The sequence below is a fragment of the Daucus carota genome, chromosome 9 (genome assembly GCF_001625215.2).
Source record: "Daucus carota subsp. sativus chromosome 9, DH1 v3.0, whole genome shotgun sequence".
Taxonomy (NCBI): Eukaryota; Viridiplantae; Streptophyta; class Magnoliopsida; order Apiales; family Apiaceae; genus Daucus; species Daucus carota.
This window is the reverse complement of record NC_030389.2, coordinates 34,360,367-34,378,916: the sequence shown is the minus strand read 5'-3', so window position 1 is coordinate 34,378,916 and position 18,550 is coordinate 34,360,367. Positions and strand designations below refer to the sequence as shown.

At 35.1% G+C, this 18,550-nt stretch overlaps 3 protein-coding genes across 4 annotated transcripts; 2 read left to right on the top strand and 1 right to left on the bottom strand.

Annotated features, from left to right (window-relative positions):
* Window positions 1-2,968: 2,968 nt before the first annotated feature.
* Window positions 2,969-6,727, top strand: LOC108200973 (type IV inositol polyphosphate 5-phosphatase 9). Of its 2 annotated transcripts, none has more exons than XM_017369259.2 (8): window positions 2,969-3,373; window positions 3,525-3,706; window positions 3,830-3,940; window positions 4,288-4,549; window positions 4,689-4,873; window positions 5,189-5,264; window positions 5,398-5,552; window positions 6,352-6,727. In XM_017369259.2, exons 1-8 carry the CDS (start codon window positions 3,182-3,184, stop codon window positions 6,551-6,553), a joined length of 1,365 nt encoding a protein of 454 aa, XP_017224748.1. In that variant the 5' UTR covers window positions 2,969-3,181; the 3' UTR covers window positions 6,554-6,727. The 2 variants fall into 2 exon arrangements, with proteins under 2 accessions (XP_017224748.1, XP_017224747.1); XM_017369258.2 differs by having other exon boundaries at window positions 2,971-3,373; window positions 5,156-5,264.
* A 3,549-nt stretch (window positions 6,728-10,276) lies between these two features.
* On the top strand, window positions 10,277-12,835 carry LOC108200974 (purple acid phosphatase 17-like). The gene is made up of 7 exons (XM_017369260.2): window positions 10,277-10,620; window positions 10,996-11,152; window positions 11,258-11,365; window positions 11,530-11,657; window positions 11,739-11,867; window positions 11,962-12,029; window positions 12,410-12,835. The coding sequence occupies exons 1-7, from the start codon at window positions 10,423-10,425 to the stop codon at window positions 12,621-12,623; spliced, it is 1,002 nt and encodes a 333-aa protein (XP_017224749.1). The 5' UTR covers window positions 10,277-10,422; the 3' UTR covers window positions 12,624-12,835.
* Window positions 12,836-13,019: 184 nt separating this feature from the next.
* Window positions 13,020-18,108, bottom strand: LOC108203126 (RNA demethylase ALKBH10B). The gene is made up of 8 exons (XM_017371879.2): window positions 17,123-18,108; window positions 16,549-16,662; window positions 15,574-15,692; window positions 15,342-15,459; window positions 14,635-14,754; window positions 14,369-14,481; window positions 14,139-14,293; window positions 13,020-13,860 (listed from the first exon to the last, which is right to left on the bottom strand). The coding sequence occupies exons 1-8, from the start codon at window positions 17,634-17,636 to the stop codon at window positions 13,167-13,169; spliced, it is 1,947 nt and encodes a 648-aa protein (XP_017227368.1). The 5' UTR covers window positions 17,637-18,108; the 3' UTR covers window positions 13,020-13,166.
* Window positions 18,109-18,550: the final 442 nt, after the last annotated feature.

The window sequence follows — 18,550 nt, the reverse complement described above, 5'->3', positions numbered from 1 at the left end:
AATGATGCCTTATATCACTAGGACAACCTCTTCAAACCCTTATTTTGAGGCGCTCTCTCCTTACCCTATCTCATATTTTATAATAAATTCTTACCAACGCTCTTTCTCTCTCTCTATTTTATATTATGTTTTAATGATGAAAGTGAACTTTTAATAATAAAATATTAAACATATAGTGAAGATAAGGCACATTGTTGAAGTTGAAGTTGATAGAATATGTCCTAAACTATTGGGACATAATTTTTTATATTATATTTAGGGCTCCAACTAAGACACGGTTGGACTTGCTCTTAGACCTAAGCCTACCATTACAGTAGAGAAGATGTTGATTAAACTTTAAACCAATGAAATAGCTTCGTCCCGAATTTGTTAATGTTTCATTTTCTGGAAAATCATGCCGACAAATTGGTCTCTGTGCAATTTTGCAAGAAGTAGCATCAGACAAATGCGGACCCAAAACGATATATTTGACTTATTTGCTCGACTTATTATAAGCACCAATATCATACTCCCTCCGTCCCCCTCAATTGTTTACATTGGAGGGGGACACGGAGACCAAGACAATGTATGAAAAATGAGTAAAGTTAGATGAAAAATGGGTAAAGTGATGGGACCCATCAATATTTAATAATAGATTTGAGATAGTGGAGGAAAGTAGTGGGTATAATAGTAGTTTTTATTGTTAAATATGAGATAGTGGGGGAAGATAGTGGGTGTAATGATGGAAAAAACTTACTATTTATGGTAATGTAAAGAAATGAGAGGGACATCCCAAAATAGTAACTGTAAAGAAATGAGAGGGACAGAGGGAGTATGAATTATAGGCGTGTGCTGGATCAGCTGACATCTCACCATATATATCGAGTTGTTGCCAGGACACCGTTGGACAACTACCCCAAGACATAACACAGGGACACTCACAAAGCAGAAATGAATAACACCTATACCATTTTAAAGTCCATAGAGCATTTAAAAATCAAACGAATCAATCTAGTACAGGCCTGTAATTCGAGTCATTGGTTCGAACTCGTATACGAGCTGAACTTTGAGCAAGATTTCGTATCCGTTTAATTAAACGAACCGAATCGACTCGATTCGATTCAACTCGTGAAATTAGATGAACCAAGTTCAAACTAAATATTTCACTGATAATACTAGGGACCCCAAGATTTGCCCCCAAATGACGTGGCAGACATCTGGCAGATTTTAGTTGGGTGATTTAGAGCATCTCCAACAGCGTTGGCTATAATTGTTGGCTAAATTGGACCTGTAAGACATTATGTAAAATTTACTGAACCTGTAAGACATTTTGCTTCAATGGTATTGGCTATATTGGTTGGCTATAATTTAAAAATAGTATGTTATTAATATTTTAAATTGTTAAAATAGAATATATCAGTTCAATATGGTAATAAATGATGTACAATCTTCCTACAGATTTTCTTACAGACCTGCAGAGGTTCGACAAATTTAGCCATTCACAGGAGTTTGGCTAAATTTATAGACAACAGCTGAGCATGGTTGGAGTTACGTTTTTGGAGCTGTTGGCTAAATTTTTTTATTTTAGATATGTCAAATCACCTTTTAGCTAAGGGTTTTAGATGGTTGGAGATGCTCTTATGTGCATACAAGGGGTCCCATTATTTATTGTGTGAGTTAGCCAATCACACATTGCCACATAGATTTGGTAACAAATTCTGGGTACTTAGCATTTTCCATATTTCATATAATCATATTAAATAGTCTAAATATGAGGATTAATTTTAATGCTTAGTTTGGAATAAAAGATGCATATGATAGTTACATTAATGGTTGGGACAGCAAATTTGTAATGGGCCTATATAGTATGTTTAATGGGATCAAAATTGTTGCACTCACCGGCCCTGTTGACGACAATGATAAACCGAAATTATCAATTTGTAAGTCCACTCTATCAGTCTCTTACAAATGTTCAGTCTCATTCTCTCTATTCACACCTATATAAATCAATCCAAACCGTCACTTATTTCAATCTTATTTTGTATTCCGGTGGTGTCCAAATCCTTATTTTGTATTCCTTCTCATCTTGCGAAATTGTTTTAGAAGAAATTTATCTGGAGTCTGATGAGTTATCCTTGTTGGAGGGAAGAACGCACATTTGCATTTCGGGTAAGCTATGATAGTTACAATAAATTCAGGGGAATTCGAGTCTAAACGTGACTCGAAAGGTGGTGGAATTAGTGGCGGACCTGCTTCCCGGCCCTGTCTAGGCTCATCACATTGGACTCTTCTCGAAAGAAAGTTAAAAAGGACCAAATCCTAGCAAGTTTCTTACGCGACAAGAACTACGTTTAATTTTTATTTTTTTGAGGATCTACATATTCGTAGATGAGTTTGTATCATAGATACAATAACCGCAATAAGGATTCCTTTCATCCAATAAAATCTAACCGAAAGATACGTAAGTATCTCCGGACGTTTAGATAATAAGATTTTAAAGTCCGAGTAAAAAAACCCATATAGTCCTCTTCCATGATCCTAAAAATCAAAACAAACAAAGAGAAACATAAGAACTACGTTTAATTTGATTTACTATAAATAAGAAGAGTAGTGCTAGGTGCATATAATTGTGTACAGAATTTTTGTACATAATGATGTGGCAATTGATGCGTTGGGTTTTAATTGAGGTTGTTGATGTAAATGCAGGGGGTGCATTCCAATTAAAACCCACTATATGTCATTATGCACATATTTTTGTACACAATTATGTGCATCAAGCATTTTCCAAATAAGAATACGTAAGTACATCGGCGTGATTCTTGAAAGCAAAAAACTTACGGTAAGAATCAATCACGATCCAGCCTACCGTCTCAACCACCCTCACTTACGCGACCATCACACTCCAATTTATATTTCGAAGAGCAACCGTTATCATAGATCTTTTAATTCCAATTCCAGTTTTAAACTTTGGTGACTTCCAAATTCCTTGATTACATTGTTCACTAATTTCGTTCTATTTAATTCTTCACAACCGAACAGATCATATAATTTATAGCCATATCCTGATGATCGATAATCCCTCTCCCTCCAATCAGCTCATGCAAACCTCAGAAACAATGGTTGTGGGGGAGACCACACTGAGCTCAAACCCGTTCTCACACAATATACTGAGGATCAAAATATCATCATCCACGTCATTAAAATGTTTCTTCAATTCCAACTTGCAAGCGTCCCTGTCCTTGGCATGGTCTCCCATCTCTTGATCACCTTTTTTTATATATCTAGTTGCCCATTCTCTATATATTACAATCCTTCACCTCTCTTCTCATCTAAAGTTGTCGTCCATTGTCTCCCTTCAACATCCTCCTCGACCATGCCGAGAAAGATAGGAGAAGTAAGTGTGTCTCATTCGCAGATTTTTAACACTAAATCCGTCGTAAATTAATGTGTGTGCACACACACACATGAACCTCTTGCATGCATCATATTATACTACATATGTTGCTGATTGATCGTTGCTTTTTTGTATTTTTTTGTTTGATTAGGTCATGTGGCCTAGATTAGTAGCTAGTAAAATCTTGAGAAAAACATTGGGTAGCAATAACTTCGTAGCGGACTTTCCAAGCGGCTTCGAGGATTCTTCACTTGAACTCCCTAGTTTGGATGGTGCATCAGAATATAATCCCAAGTCCATCTCCACGGATCATAAGGAGTCAAAAAACTACAAGTAAGAGAAATAAATATGGAATTGTATATGATATAGCAAAATGTGTCTATATATATATAGACCTCAAAGCATATTCTTCTACATGCATGGGCTTCTTTGGTTTAAAATTTGGTTTTTGAACAGGGTTTTTGTCAGTACATGGAATGTGGGTGGAGTTTCACCAACTGATGATTTGGACATGGAGGATTTTCAAGATACACAGAATAATGCTCCTTGTGACATCTATGTTTTCGGGTATATATGCACACGCACCATTCGGCATAATTAAATTCGTTATGTAACTTATGTTTTGATTTGTTATTCTGGTTTTTATTACTAAGTGCATGTTTGGCCAACCGTGCTTTATGGTTTTTTTCATAAAAAGTCTGCTTCTACTTTTCTTGACCCGTTTGTGTAAAAAACCAGAAACGACACTTATAAGAAGCTAAAAATGCTAATTTTTGTTTCAGGACTTCTACTTAATTTTTTACCAAATAGTTTGATCATTTATAATTCTTAATTTATATTTATCCACTTCTTTATTTTAAACAAAAAAATATTTTTTTTAAAGTTTATCCAAACGGCCCTTAAAATATCTGCAGGTTCCAAGAAGTAGTTCCTCTCAGAGCTGCAAATATCCTTGGATATGAGGAGGGTAAAATTTGCATGAAATGGAATTCCTTGATCAGGAAAACCCTAAACAAAAATACATGCGGTGCTGAACATGACTTTCGGTGTCTCATCAGTAAGCAAATGGTTGGAATATTGATATCCGTCTGGGTTCGAACTGATCTTCTTTCTTTTGTACGAGGCCCTAGTGTTTCATGTGTAGGCTGTGGCATCATGGGATGTCTTGGAAATAAGGTATTATCATCTCTCTCTCTCTCCCTCCCTCCCTCCCTCCCTCCCTCCCTCTCTCTCTCTCTCCCTCCCTCCCTTTCTCTCTCTCCCTCTCGCTCTCTCTGTGTATATCTTATCAACAATACTGTATATATGCTTGCAGGGTTCAGTATCAGTAAGATTTCGATTACATGAAACGAGCTTCTGCTTTGTGTGCAGTCATCTAGCTTCAGGGCGCAGACTCGGCGATGAGAAGCTCAGAAACTCTAACGTGGCCGATATACTTTCACGTACAAGCTTTCCTCGAGGCCCCACCCTTGATTTTCCAAAAAAGATCCTAGACCACGAGTACGTCTATATACACATGCATTTTTACCACTTGATAATATTTAATTTGACAATTCTTTAACTGACTTTTGTTTTCTTCATGTATGCCAAATTAACTCAAACAAACCTAAAATTAAACATTTGGAGATGTGAAAGTTATATATAGCCACATTCAACAGTTCAAGAATTTAATATATATATATATATATATATATATATATATCTTGGTGTTATTTCTGCATATAATATTATAATCTGCTAATAATTATATATTAATTAATAAATGTTTGAACTATTGCGCAGCCGAGTAATATTTCTTGGAGACTTGAATTACAGGATCTCCTTGCCGGAAGATGAGATTCGCCTACTAGTTGAAAAAGAAGAATGGGACATATTACTGGGAAATGATCAGGTATATATTTATATGAAAGTACATAAATAATTTCCCCAATTTTTTAATTTAGATTATATTAATTCTACAGAAATTGACTAATTAGTGATATTAACTAATTGGCATCCTTTTGTTCATGTAAAAAAATATGAAGCTAAAGCAAGAGACAAGGGATGGTGAAGCATTTGAAGGTTGGCATGAAGGAGTAATCAACTTTGCTCCTACTTATAAGTATAATTTCAATTCTGATACATACTATGGTACCATTGATGGTGGAAGAAAAGACCAGAAGAAGCGCGCTCCTGCATGGTAATAAAACACACACACTCACTGTATTTGTGCAGTCAGAAAATTTTAAACATATATATAATGTTTTTTCAGACAAGCATTTTTGTAAAAGAACTAGGACAAACTAAAAAAGGGTGCAGTCCATGGTAATCGAGTTATGCAGTAATGCAGTCCGTGGTATTCGAGTTATGCGTTACTCCCTCCGCCCCTCTCATTTCTTATCGAATGGATAGTAAAAGTAGTGTGAAAAAGAAAGAAAAATGGAGAAGTGGTGGGATCCTGACTATTTTTGGTAAGTTTTGAAATGTAAAAAATTGGATAGGACACCCCAAAAAGAAAAGTGTAAAGAAATGGGAGGGACGGAGGGAGTATTTATTAACTTTTTTATAATGTATATGCAGGAGGGCCTCTCGTATAAAAATCAGTTATGTACAACACTTGGTGTCTAAATATAAAACTTAGTGTTGAATCGGTTATGTAGATACACTTGGTGTATCTAAATATAACAAATAAACTATTACTTTTCGCTTTGACTTGAGTTAATATTCTTTCTGTTATTTTGTACATATTAGAATCAATTTTTTTTCTTTCATTTATAATATTGAGTGTTAAACTTTTTGTTAGATATTGACCTATTACAAAAATAACAATCTTTCTGATATATTAATTACATGAAATGAGTGACAAACTATATTTTTCCTATATTCATACATGTCACTTGTCAGTGATCACTTGCACCCACTGCCCATGCTACGACACATATGATCATATATAGAGACTAATCACTTAACTGTTTGTTGACATAACTCTTGGCTGGCAGGTGTGACCGGATAATGTGGTTCGGGGAAGGCTTAAAGCAGCATCTATACACGAGAAATGAATCAAAACTATCAGATCACAGGCCAGTAAAGGCTGTTTTCACCACCCAAGTTGAGGTTTTGCACACAGTTGAGGGATTTCAGGGTTTCTTCTTGTCACAAAGCTTTGATTTCAAGCCAATTAAAGATGACAATGGATCATAAATTCTAATATCGTTTGTAATGTAACTGTTTGAGGCATTATTTTTTGACTAGTACGATTATAATATGGTGTAAAATTTTGTTAGTTTTAGAGTCGGCGATGAGACTGCGGGAAGGTTGCATGCATGTTGTATTAAACTAATTTGGTGATGAGTATATATAGTTCATTATTTTGTACCTCTTTGTTTCATTAATGGAATAAAAAAATCGGACCGAATCACCCCGGCGTAGCTTCTAAAGTCTGAATATATATTATATATTTGTTATGTGGTTCATAATAGTCCAACAATCAAGGTATATATATATACCGCCAATTAATATATTTATATAATGTTGCGAGATATATCAGAGAAGATCTATACAATGTTGCATGATAGTATATTATATTATCTTGCAAAGGATTTTGTTTTATTTTATGTTGTGTGGTTCGTCTTAGTTCAACGGCCATATTCTAGTATATATCTGTAATACCTAATTTAGATATGATTTTCCATCTCCATATGCTGATATACCCACTCACATGCATTTGTGGTTGAAATTTAGTTAAATATGGATATACATTTATGGTAAACATATATTAAGCCAGGGTAGCTTGATAGTTAAATTGTTGTATACTCACCGCGCGTTTTTTAATACCTGTCTTTTGATATTTTTAGCACACTTTTTTGAGATGTTTTGATCATATAATTAAAAATGTTATTTTCAAATATTTATTTTTCAATAAAAATATTGATAAAATATTTTCAGAAAAGGAAAATTTTAAGATATTTTTAACTATATAGTGAAAGCACTTTAATATACGTGCCAAAAAAAATCAAAATACGGATATTTAAGAATGGAGGGAGTAGATATTTTTGAAAAATATTTATGGTTGGCAGACGCTATGATATAAAGACCGTTTGTCTGAATTTAAATTTGTGACTTATAATTTAACGTAACTTAATTTAATAAGTCGGGAGTTTAAAATGGTGATTTGGATAATTTTGACTTATTAATGAATTATGAGTTATTAATAATATAATAAAAAATAAAAAATTATGGGTAATTTATGATTTATAGGTAACTTTTGTTTAAAAATATTAAATCACTAAAAAAGTATATCAAATTAACTTTCAACTCTAAATTAGTTTCTAGATTTGTGATTTAATATATAAACATATATTTTTCGGTTTAAATTGAGAAACAATTTTAAACTCCACACTTAAACTGAAACAAACAAGCTCTACTAGGTCTCGAAGGAACACAAAAATCACTAAGCATGCACATGTGGCATGGTCATCTCAAATGTGTCAATTCCATACTCAACTTGCTTACAATTGTCAACACACACAAAGAAAGAAAGGAAACTAGCTAGGGGCACAAGATATATCACATCCAGTGTCATCCTCCAAAGTGTTGTTCTCAAGTGGATGATAAAATTATGAATGAATGACAAGGACATGTTTTGTGGAGTTATGGGCTTTTCTTGGTTTCGAGCTGTTAAAATTATTATTGTGGGAGAGGATGTTGGTTCGAGATAAACTGGACCCCGCTTCATGTGTCGTGATGCCGCTTGGAATTTACAGTATAACTCTAAAGTTTTATACTAAATTTGTGGTTACAAATCTTCTGACCTCAACTTGATGTAGTAGTATAAGTAACTTTAATTTGCATCCTACATTGAGCTGGTAGCTGAAAAGCAATTGCATATCATGTCGTTTATGGTATGATAATGCATATTATTCAACAATAAAATTAGGAAAGAAAATGTGATAGGGACTGAGGATTTAGTGGATCAACAACCACCATAAATCCATTATGATATCGTTTATGCGAAGAAACAAGACGCTGATACAAAGTTTGGCCAGGATCTAATCTTGATCACGAGCAAATCGAGACGAACATTATCGAGCACGATGCTTTTAACAGTTAATCTTGACTGCTGTGAAAATTGGGATTGTATACAACAAATAAAAGAAGATACTATAACAAGCCGGATTCTATCAAACATGTGAAATTACATTATAATAAGCCGGATTCTATCAAACATGTGAAATTACATTTTATTATAGTGAGACAAAGATATATTTACAAGGGTTAAATATCAACTAGGCGACTGATTGCGTCCAAGAAATTTAAGCAAGTCACTTATTATAAATTTGACTTAAATTGATCATCAACTAATTTAATTTGATCATTCTGATATTCTGTTAAAGTTAAAAATTGAAATTACCCAGTATTAAAAAATGATAACACATGAAGCAGTGGCGGAACCTATGAGTGCCCAGGAACCCACTTTGATTTTCTAGTGAAACAAAATTATAAGGTAATTTGTAAGAAGAGTCTTTAAATCTTTTACAAGGAACCTACTAGTTCAGGAGGCCCAATAGAAAGCAGCTGCAAAAAAATTCAATTACTCATCTTTTGTTAGTTTAGTTTGTCGTGGGTTTCGTGAATTTTTGAATTGGTATGTGTGTTATTCTCCAATAGTGAGTGTACATCTGTAGAAAATAAGCATGTAATTTGAATTTTCCGGTTATAGTAATGGATTTTTTATTTTTCAAGAATTAACTTCAATTTTGGAACCATGAAAACGTGCGAGGAACAATCCTAAACTAAAAGCATTCATCATTTATATTAATTCTGTAAAAATTATTATCCTATTTATATATTTAAAGTATTTATAAGGAACCCACTAAACTTAATTTCTGAGTCCGCCATTGATAGGAGGGTAGAACTCGTCGTGAGCTTCAATTTGATTATCGAAAGTTACTATTTGACTTACGAAATCAAAGTTATTATTTGACTTATGAAATCATTTTATGATCAATCGAAAAATATAGATATTAAGCTCGTCTAAGCTAACCACCCTTATTGGATCAAGTAATTTAAAACTCGAGCTCAACTATTCTCTAATTTAACCGACCAAATTCAAATGATTAACGATATTAATAACAGTTAAAATATATAGACAATGCCCTAATCCTTGCTTTGGGATGCTCTTGAATGTTTTTTTTGGGTAATACGATTATATATGTTATATCTCTTGGCAAAATTTATAAGAAACTACGTTCCGATGGTATAGGTATAATATATTTATGAAAAACGCTTCATACACAAAATTGAATACAAAATCTTTCACAAAATGACATTATGGATCAAACTCGACGAAAGAGATATGAACATCAGAAGTGTGTGGGAGTTCTCATTCGAGCTGGGATAGTCTCATACCTGCAGAGTCCAAATGTACCCAGAGCTCTGCAACTGATATATTTACTAGAGTATTAGTAATTTTCAATTGACAATATATGCTGCCAGTCATAATAAAAAGAGAGTAATAATTATGTTGTGTTTGGTTGGGGTGAATGATTCCGGAAGGAATGGAATGAAAAATGAACTATATTATGGGCAATTGTTAACAAATTTCATTCTTTCCTCCATTCCATTCCTTACATTATATGCTAGAGATCATACCTTCAAATTGAGATGGAATGCTCCATTCTCTCCTACCCCCAATTTCTTCTCAAATCTCATCATAGCAATTTTGCTCTCACTTAATTTATTCCAAAACTTCCCTCCTATCTCTGTTAGTTCCAAGTAATTTTACTCATTTCATTCCATTCCATTCCATTCTTCCCAACCAAACACAACATTAAGGTATTAAAATTTTGAGGATAATACTCTCTTTAAGTATCTTCTTGATGCTCTTGGTTCATCCAAATAATTAACTAAAAATAGACATGCCAAATTACAAAATAGTGGTACCTAGTAATCTTTCAGTTTTGCTGATTGTTGGCTCCAATGATTCAGAGAATCCAGGACCCTCGTTAATTCTCATATGCAACTTTGATCGTACTTGAAACAATATACATGCATGAAGGCCAAGATCCAACATGGATTGTTTCGAAACCAGGATTAGACGGATGCTTCTTCCCCTCATGTTTGTTACATTGTGCCTGAATGTGATGCCGATAAATGCAGAGCTAAAGAAGATCAAACATCCGGTAAAAGATGACGGGTCGCTTAGCTTCTTGGCCGTAGGTGACTGGGGAAGAAAAGGGTGGTACAACCAGTCCATAGTTGCTTCGGAGGCATGTTCATTTTCTCTTTCTTGATTACCTCTGTGCTTTGCATACATCCTTCTGATCATAATAAGGGTCGCGCTCAAGAGAGAACCGATACTTAAAATAGAATCTTAGAATCAAAGATGCTGCTGTAGAATCCTAAATTTTAAATATATTTTAAGAATCTGAATCTAAATACATATGTTTTGCATCATTGTCTGTGTTCAAAAAATAATTTCAACATATAATACATAAACATTACAATTTTTGCATGTGCAGTCTGCTGCAGAACCCTAATGAATATTAGAAATAAGGCTAAAGATTCTAAGGGTTCTTAGACAGGGTTCTAAGTGGAACATGAATATAATAATTGATAGGTAAAATTTTAATTTGTGAATGCAGATGGGAGATGCGGGAGAGAAGCTGAATGTAGATTTTGTGATCTCGACTGGAGATAACTTTTATGACGATGGACTAACTGACATTCATGATCCATTGTTTCTGGAATCATTTCAGAAAGTTTACGACGCGAACAGCCTTCAGAAGCCATGGTATACTGGTATGTCTATGTACTATGTGGTGAAATAATGTAGATATGTAGAATGATAGAAGTTTTTTCTTGTATCTTTCGCTTTGTTCAAGTTATTCTATGATCTCACTGCAGTTTTGGGGAATCATGACTACAGAGGCAATGCAGAAGCACAATTAAGCCTTGCTCTTAGAGAGATTGATAGCAGATGGATATGTCATAGATCTTTTGTTGTTGAATCGGGTAATTACTTCAACTTGAAACAATTTTTTCATCGTAGACTCCTAAAAAACAAAAACAGGGGTAATGGTCTAAGATTGCATTAATCGGGACCTCCTGGAACCTTGTCGTATGAGTCATGTGCACTGAATACGACTTTTACTATTGTGGTTTATGCGTTTTACTAGAGGTGGCCGATTTCTTCATGATTGACACGACGCCATTTGTGCGCCACTATTTTGAGGATCCGAAAGATCATGTTTACGACTGGCGGGGCATAACTCCTAGAAATGCATATCTTGTGCATCTTCTTAAGGTACTAATACGTTTAGATTATACTATGATTTACTATAAGAGTGTTCTACGAAAGAGATGACTTGAGAGTTTTTGTTACAAGGATTTGGAGGCTGCATTGAGCATGTCGACAGGAAAGTGGAAGTTTGTCGTCGGGCACCATGGTATTAGAAGCACCGGGCATCACGGGGACACTGAAGAACTCGTCACAGACCTCCTTCCATTGCTGGAGGTATGTTCTTCATTCGAAGTAAAGAAGTAATGCCTCTAACTATACTGCTTTGTAGTGAAGGTATAAATATGTGATCTCCACTACCAATTTGCAGGCGTACAAAGTTGATTTCTACTTAAATGGCCATGATCACTGCTTGGAACACGTCGAATGCTCCAACAGGTAATCATATCTATATTGTACAATACTAAGAAATCTACCAACACCATAGGATTCTGCAAGTGAAAACTCCGTGGAGATGTTCACTCACCATAGGACTCTGATTGAAAACTCGGCAGAAATGATCATAATGTACGACTCTCACTGACAGAAGTAGGATCAGCCCAACACATAATAATAGAGCAAAATTTTGAGATCTCTTGCAAACTGGAACTTTATGATGTTTTAGAATCAACAGTTCCAACACTTTAAGATATATACAGAAGGGTCCTGGTCCCCGGCACGTGTATTATGCTGGGGTCCTCTAATATAACATACAGTTTTCTCTTATATAACATACAGTTTTTTGGCCTAAACAAGTTTGTGATAACGAAATATTGCAGTCCAATCCAATTCTTCACAACCGGAGCTGGTTCGAAGGCATGGATGACTGATTACCAGAAACATTATCAATGCGATGTAAATTTCTTCCATCGCGGCCAAGGATTCCTATCAGTGGAGGTCACAAGTAGTACTGCTAAGTTTGTGTTTTATGATGTTTTTGGTGAAGTCCAACATCAATGGTCTGCCTCTAAAGAACTTCATTCTTCTATGTAACTATACAGCACTGATATTCTTTATCATGGTTCCTGGGCATTTCAGCTTACAACTTACATACTTGTTAATGTAGGTTTATCTTGTATATATTTTAGGTCTTAACAGAGACATTCAACTTCCTTTCCGTAGACAAGTACTTTCATAATTTTAATTTTGAGCTTGTAGAATTAGATATCGAGCAGAAGTTTATTATGACAAGTCTTCTTATAAGTAAATATTTTGGCAATTTTGCACATACAACTCATATGGCAGTCATAATGCAACCTTAACTTTTTAGATATCTTCATAGTTGGAAAGGAAATTTTTTTATATCTTCATACTACCATATAGTTGAAGTTTAAGCTTTAATATATATGACAGTAAATGTATATCACATAACAAAAGAACTCTACATCATGACTTCAATATCAAAAGTTCATATTGACCAAAAAATGAGAATTTCAGTACCTAGATATGCGATGTTTGGTCTGCTGCTCAGAACGTGTAAATTCTAATATATTGCCGCAATTTAGATTTCAAGTACAATTTCGAGTGCTACCCTTATCACAAAACCGTTTCAGCTGGCTCATTCGCCACATTTGTGACCACACTTGGCTGTTCTTCACCCACAGGACGTTCACCATTAGTTTCATCAGCTCCATTGCAATCCTTTCCAGCCATTTTTCCACTTCCATTGGCAATATCTGTGGCAGCACTGTTGTTGCCATTGGATTTTGCTGAGTCATTGTCCTTTTCTGCCAAAGTGGACAAATATTCATTTGTCGATGCCTGGTTCACTACATCTCCAGAACCAGGAGGAAGGAAAACTCCAGTACCAGGGACTGGTAAGCGAGGCGGGGGATGCCTTGGCCCACCGACAGTCCACCCAGCAGAGGTAGGTGGCAGAGCAACTGGGGGAGGAAAAGGCAGGACTGGTGTAACTGCAGCTGGCATAAATATTGGCTGAACACCACTGGAAGGTGGTAATGGCATACATATGGGTGGAGCCGGTAATACCCCAGCTGTTGAGACTGATGCATAATGTTTGAGGGACGGAGAGTTGTTTACGTGGTTTGAAGATTTATTATGTGGGGACCCCCATTGGGATTGTGTTGCGGCCGCAGCTGAAGAATAGTGACCACCGCTTGGTTTCTTTGGTTGGGACTTGGTCAAAGTGACGAGGATACGGTGTTTCTGCATGGCAGGAAGTGCATGTCTTGCAAAATCTGTGGATCTTCCTTGCATTACAAGCATGGATCTGCATTTCAGGTAGTGTGAAACTTTAAAAATAATATTTACAAAGACTATTACTGCATTATTACATCAGGAGAAAGCCCCATCAAAATGAGGCATTTTCAGGTAGTGTGAAACTTTAAAAATGAGGCATTCCAAATATTTGGACATAACAGTGTTGCAATAGCAATATTTTAGGACCCAATTTATGTAAATATTAAAAAATGTAATAAATTTTAAAATCCCCGATAGAATTACCATCACCAATTATTTTTGAGAGTGAGAGAGAGAGAGAGAGGGTACCCAGGTGTCACGGAAAGATTAATAGAACCTTTATAATCTCCGAGATGATCCGGCACAATTACTTTTCCAAAAATCATGTCACATTCCGTCAAGAAAAGAACACAAACTGGCCTTCCGAAGCGATGCGACCACATAAAAGGCTGTGAGTGATCACCCTAAAGGAATATGAGAACCTGATTAGCGCTGCTTATTACAGTATTTAATTAATTTTCCTAAGACTACATACTAACCTCGTTATAAAAATCGATTATGCAACTATCTGGTTGCACAGTAATGACTTGCAAGGCAGTCAAACGTTCAATAAAATCTTGCATCATGCTGGGAATGGGTTCAATCCTCCTATCTGAAATTTCAAGACCCAACCCAATCATATATATAGATATTATAATGTAATCTGTGAAGAAAATATATTACATTCCAGGGTCATAAGACCAACATGTTTCATTGTTAAATTCATTGTAAATTTAACAAGCTAAATAAAGGATGATGAACATGCCTTTAAAGGTATTGCCTACGGTTCCATCTTCTGAAGGGGGGTCTACAATGGGAACGCCCAATTGAATAATGTCTCTCCCATGCCCTCGCGAGGGTCTATGTGATGCAATAAATGTTGGTCCTGCTTCCCCAATTAAAAAAACTTTCAGAAATCAAAGGCATTTGCATGTGAAGTACTTGATGCTATAATAATCAAAATTACAATGCGATCCAGGTGCACAGAGCAATCAAAGTGAGCTAAAAAACAAGAGGGGCAACTAAACCTTCTGATCTGATCACAAGTTCAGGGACATGCAATCTTAAATTTTGAATGAAGACAGAAAACAAAAACTAATATTTACACCTGCACTAAAGACACTTGCCATGTTTCAGCTAAGTATAGATACATTCCGCAAGTTTTAATTAATGCATAGCATTTAACACAACAAAAGATAAACAGAGGATGCAGGTAAAGATTTGAAATAGAGTAACCACAGAGTCAGAGCTATATTTCACATTAAATAATATAATATCATGATAGGTTGAGTCAGAGCTACAAATATATTTGGGCGTCAACTTGACTACTATTCTATTATGGTGAACATGTACTTGCTACATCCAAATTTCGAAATACCCCCATTCCCCCAAACACACATCACAGACCACAAAAATATCACAAATGAGTTGCTAGTTGATATTTCACATAACAAAGCACATACACAAACTTGCCTGGAAGGTATCCCTTTCTCCCCGAGGTTCTCAAATCATTTGCCAATGAAACCAGTTGAGCAAGTTCAGAGCTGTCAACGAGCTCTTCATACAACTTCAATCCATCAACTGCATTAACCTAGAAAAACACTGGTCCATTTTAAAGGTATAAAGGTTATATAAATAATAGACTGAGAAATATAGAAAATATTTGAGGGATTTCCTCTAACAAATGCACTTCAAATATTATTACCGGCTTTCCATCTACCATCTCAGTACCAACAAAAGTTTTTGCATTAACTGAAATATCCTTCCTCCCAAGGGAAATTGGCAGGGTAGAGGAAGCTTTCTCCAGCTTAACCTCACTAGTCCCTACGAAATAAATAAGATAGAACTTAGATCTATCTAATAGTAAAAGGTTATCTCTAAAGCAACAGGAAAGGAGGAAAATATATTGCTGGATTTTACATTTATAAAGAAGAGTTCTTCCCTATTTCGATTGAAGTGTACAAACATGTTAATTACAATCTCTAGTCCAAAGCTAATGGCTGCACATAATACAGCATACGATAAATATTATCAATATTATAGGACCTGGATGTGCTTCAGGGGGTATGTGGTGTGTAGTAAATTAAGACGACCGCCCAAGATATTATTAATGGTATCTTAAGGTCAGTAGTATTCAGCATCACAGTTCACAGGTGATAGAAAAAAGAATTCTATTATTTTGTACTTCTTTCACTCATTATGTCATTACTGGTTAAAATCCTGTATTCCATAGAAAATGTTCTTATGCAGATGTAACCATAACAATCTATACTGGCAAATCTTGACAATTACACTCTAGTATTAAAAAAATGCATGCATACATATTGCTAGATAAAACAATATACTTAGCTAGCAATGATACCAATGATCCAGAAATATTACAAAAGAAGATAGCTTTCCTTTAAGCACAATAAATCAAGATTACCAACCCATTACCAGTGATGAATACTAATTTCAAGATTATATTCCATCTTGTACAAAAACTCTAATCACTTTAAACCTTATATTGCATACTATCGGGAGGTAAAGTGTAATGGACTAATGGTAGAGGCAGTTTTTAGGCGGCGGAGGATATATTGTAATTTTACTATACCATTTCAAGATTATGAACCTACTTCCTAAAAGTGTGATAAAAAAAGGTAATATATAACAAGCATGCGACAAAAGCTAATAGACTTACCTTTTGTTGCGGAAGTAACACTATTATCCACTCCCACTCCCTCACTTGATGGCTTTGCTTGCGAGTTTCCTGAACATTGGCTATCATTATCCACTTGTGATTTTATGCTCAAATCTGCTCCAACAACAGAAAGTAACATCAGTACTAATATACTTCTAAAAATCATTTAGTAGCTTAAAAAGTTAGTCGTAACAGCCAACACCTGCAAACAATAGATTACATAAAATACCATAAAAAGGAATAATACTACATTTCCTAAAATCTGCGGCGCTATTGTTTCTGGGGTCCAGCTGCCTTACTCAATTTTAACCACTTTCACACAATTTATACAGAAGTTTGACTGTGTGATAAAAAAAAAAAAAAAAAAAAATCCAACAGAAAATAAACACATGATTAAACAAATTTCGAAATGTTTACATATCACAAACACAAACATGACTTTCATCACAAACTAAACACAAACATATCAAAATATAACAGTATACAATACGCAAAAGCATTTCATACACTTGTCATACATCATTGGAACATACCACCATAAGACAAAACAAATGCATACAAAATCATTTCATACCCTTATCATCCGTCTTCACAATGACAGCTGCCAATTTACCGTCATCCCCTTTTCCCGAACCAACATTCCCCTCCTGACCACTAACCTCACCACCCCTATTACCCCCTTGCCTATACCCCCCACCATATCTCTTCCCTCCCTTCTGCTCAAACCCACGATATCCATACCCCCGATCACCCCGATCCCTCAACCCCCGTTCTCTCCTCCATGCAACCTGTTGCAACGAATGCACAACCTCCGCAACCGAGAAATACTGTTGCATATGCAACACAGGGTACCAATTCACCCTCCTCTGCTGCAAACTCCCAATCACACCATCATACTCTCCCGCCTCACCAACACTTCTCAAATGACTACACATTGAGTCAATTATCGCATTCGCCGCAGCAAATTCGCTCCGTATCCACGAAATAAACCCATCACGCTCATCAGGGACCCACTGTCTCTGATGAAACTGCCCCATCATCTCAATCCCACCTGGCATTTTCTCCACATTACCTCCCGGCATTGCCATATACACACAAAAACACAAATCACACACTTACAAACCAACCCTTTTAACAATATACCAAAATTTCTACAAAAAGCTATCAAATTCAAAAACCCACCTAGATATAATCAAGATTTATGCAAACAGACACAAAGATCAAAACTTTATGCAATTTAGCTCATATTTCCTGAATTCTTGGATCTAAAAATGTGGGATTTGGGGAATGTGAGGTAAATTAAGGGTGAAATAGAGTGAAATTGAGATGGGTATTCGTGGAATTGAGAGAAAAAAGATGGGTTTTTGAGATGGATCTAGAAATGTAAAGAAGATGAGAGTGTGTTTAATGTGTGAAGATCTAGGGTTTGAGTGGCTTAATGAGCACGCATATACATACGATTTTCTGTTACTCCTACGTTTCTAATACTGGCTACTGTCCATCCATACATATCAGCATTACTGTTTGTACACTGTACATACATCAGGGGTGGGTGAGCATAAAGGCCGATATGCAAGGTTCCGAGAAAAACGGTGAAAACCGAATGAAACAGAAATTGAAAAATTAAAATGAACCCATTATTTCAATAAATATACATAATTTTATGTAAATGTGTTTATAAGTACTATCTATTATATATCTAATATCTAATAGAACAAACTTGAGTAAATTAATTCAATATGACTAATATACCCTTTGCTTATTACACATATTTTAATATATATAAAGGTTATTATTGACTTTTAATACTAAAGTATTTATTATACATTAATGTCTAAGCAATGTATTTATTATACACTAATGTCTAAGCATTAATATACATTAATTATAACATGATCATTATTTAGAATTATTTTAATATTATACATATATAATATATATCTACTCATTTTTAAAATTTTAAATTTTCCCTACAAATTTTGTAAATTTTAATATTCTACCT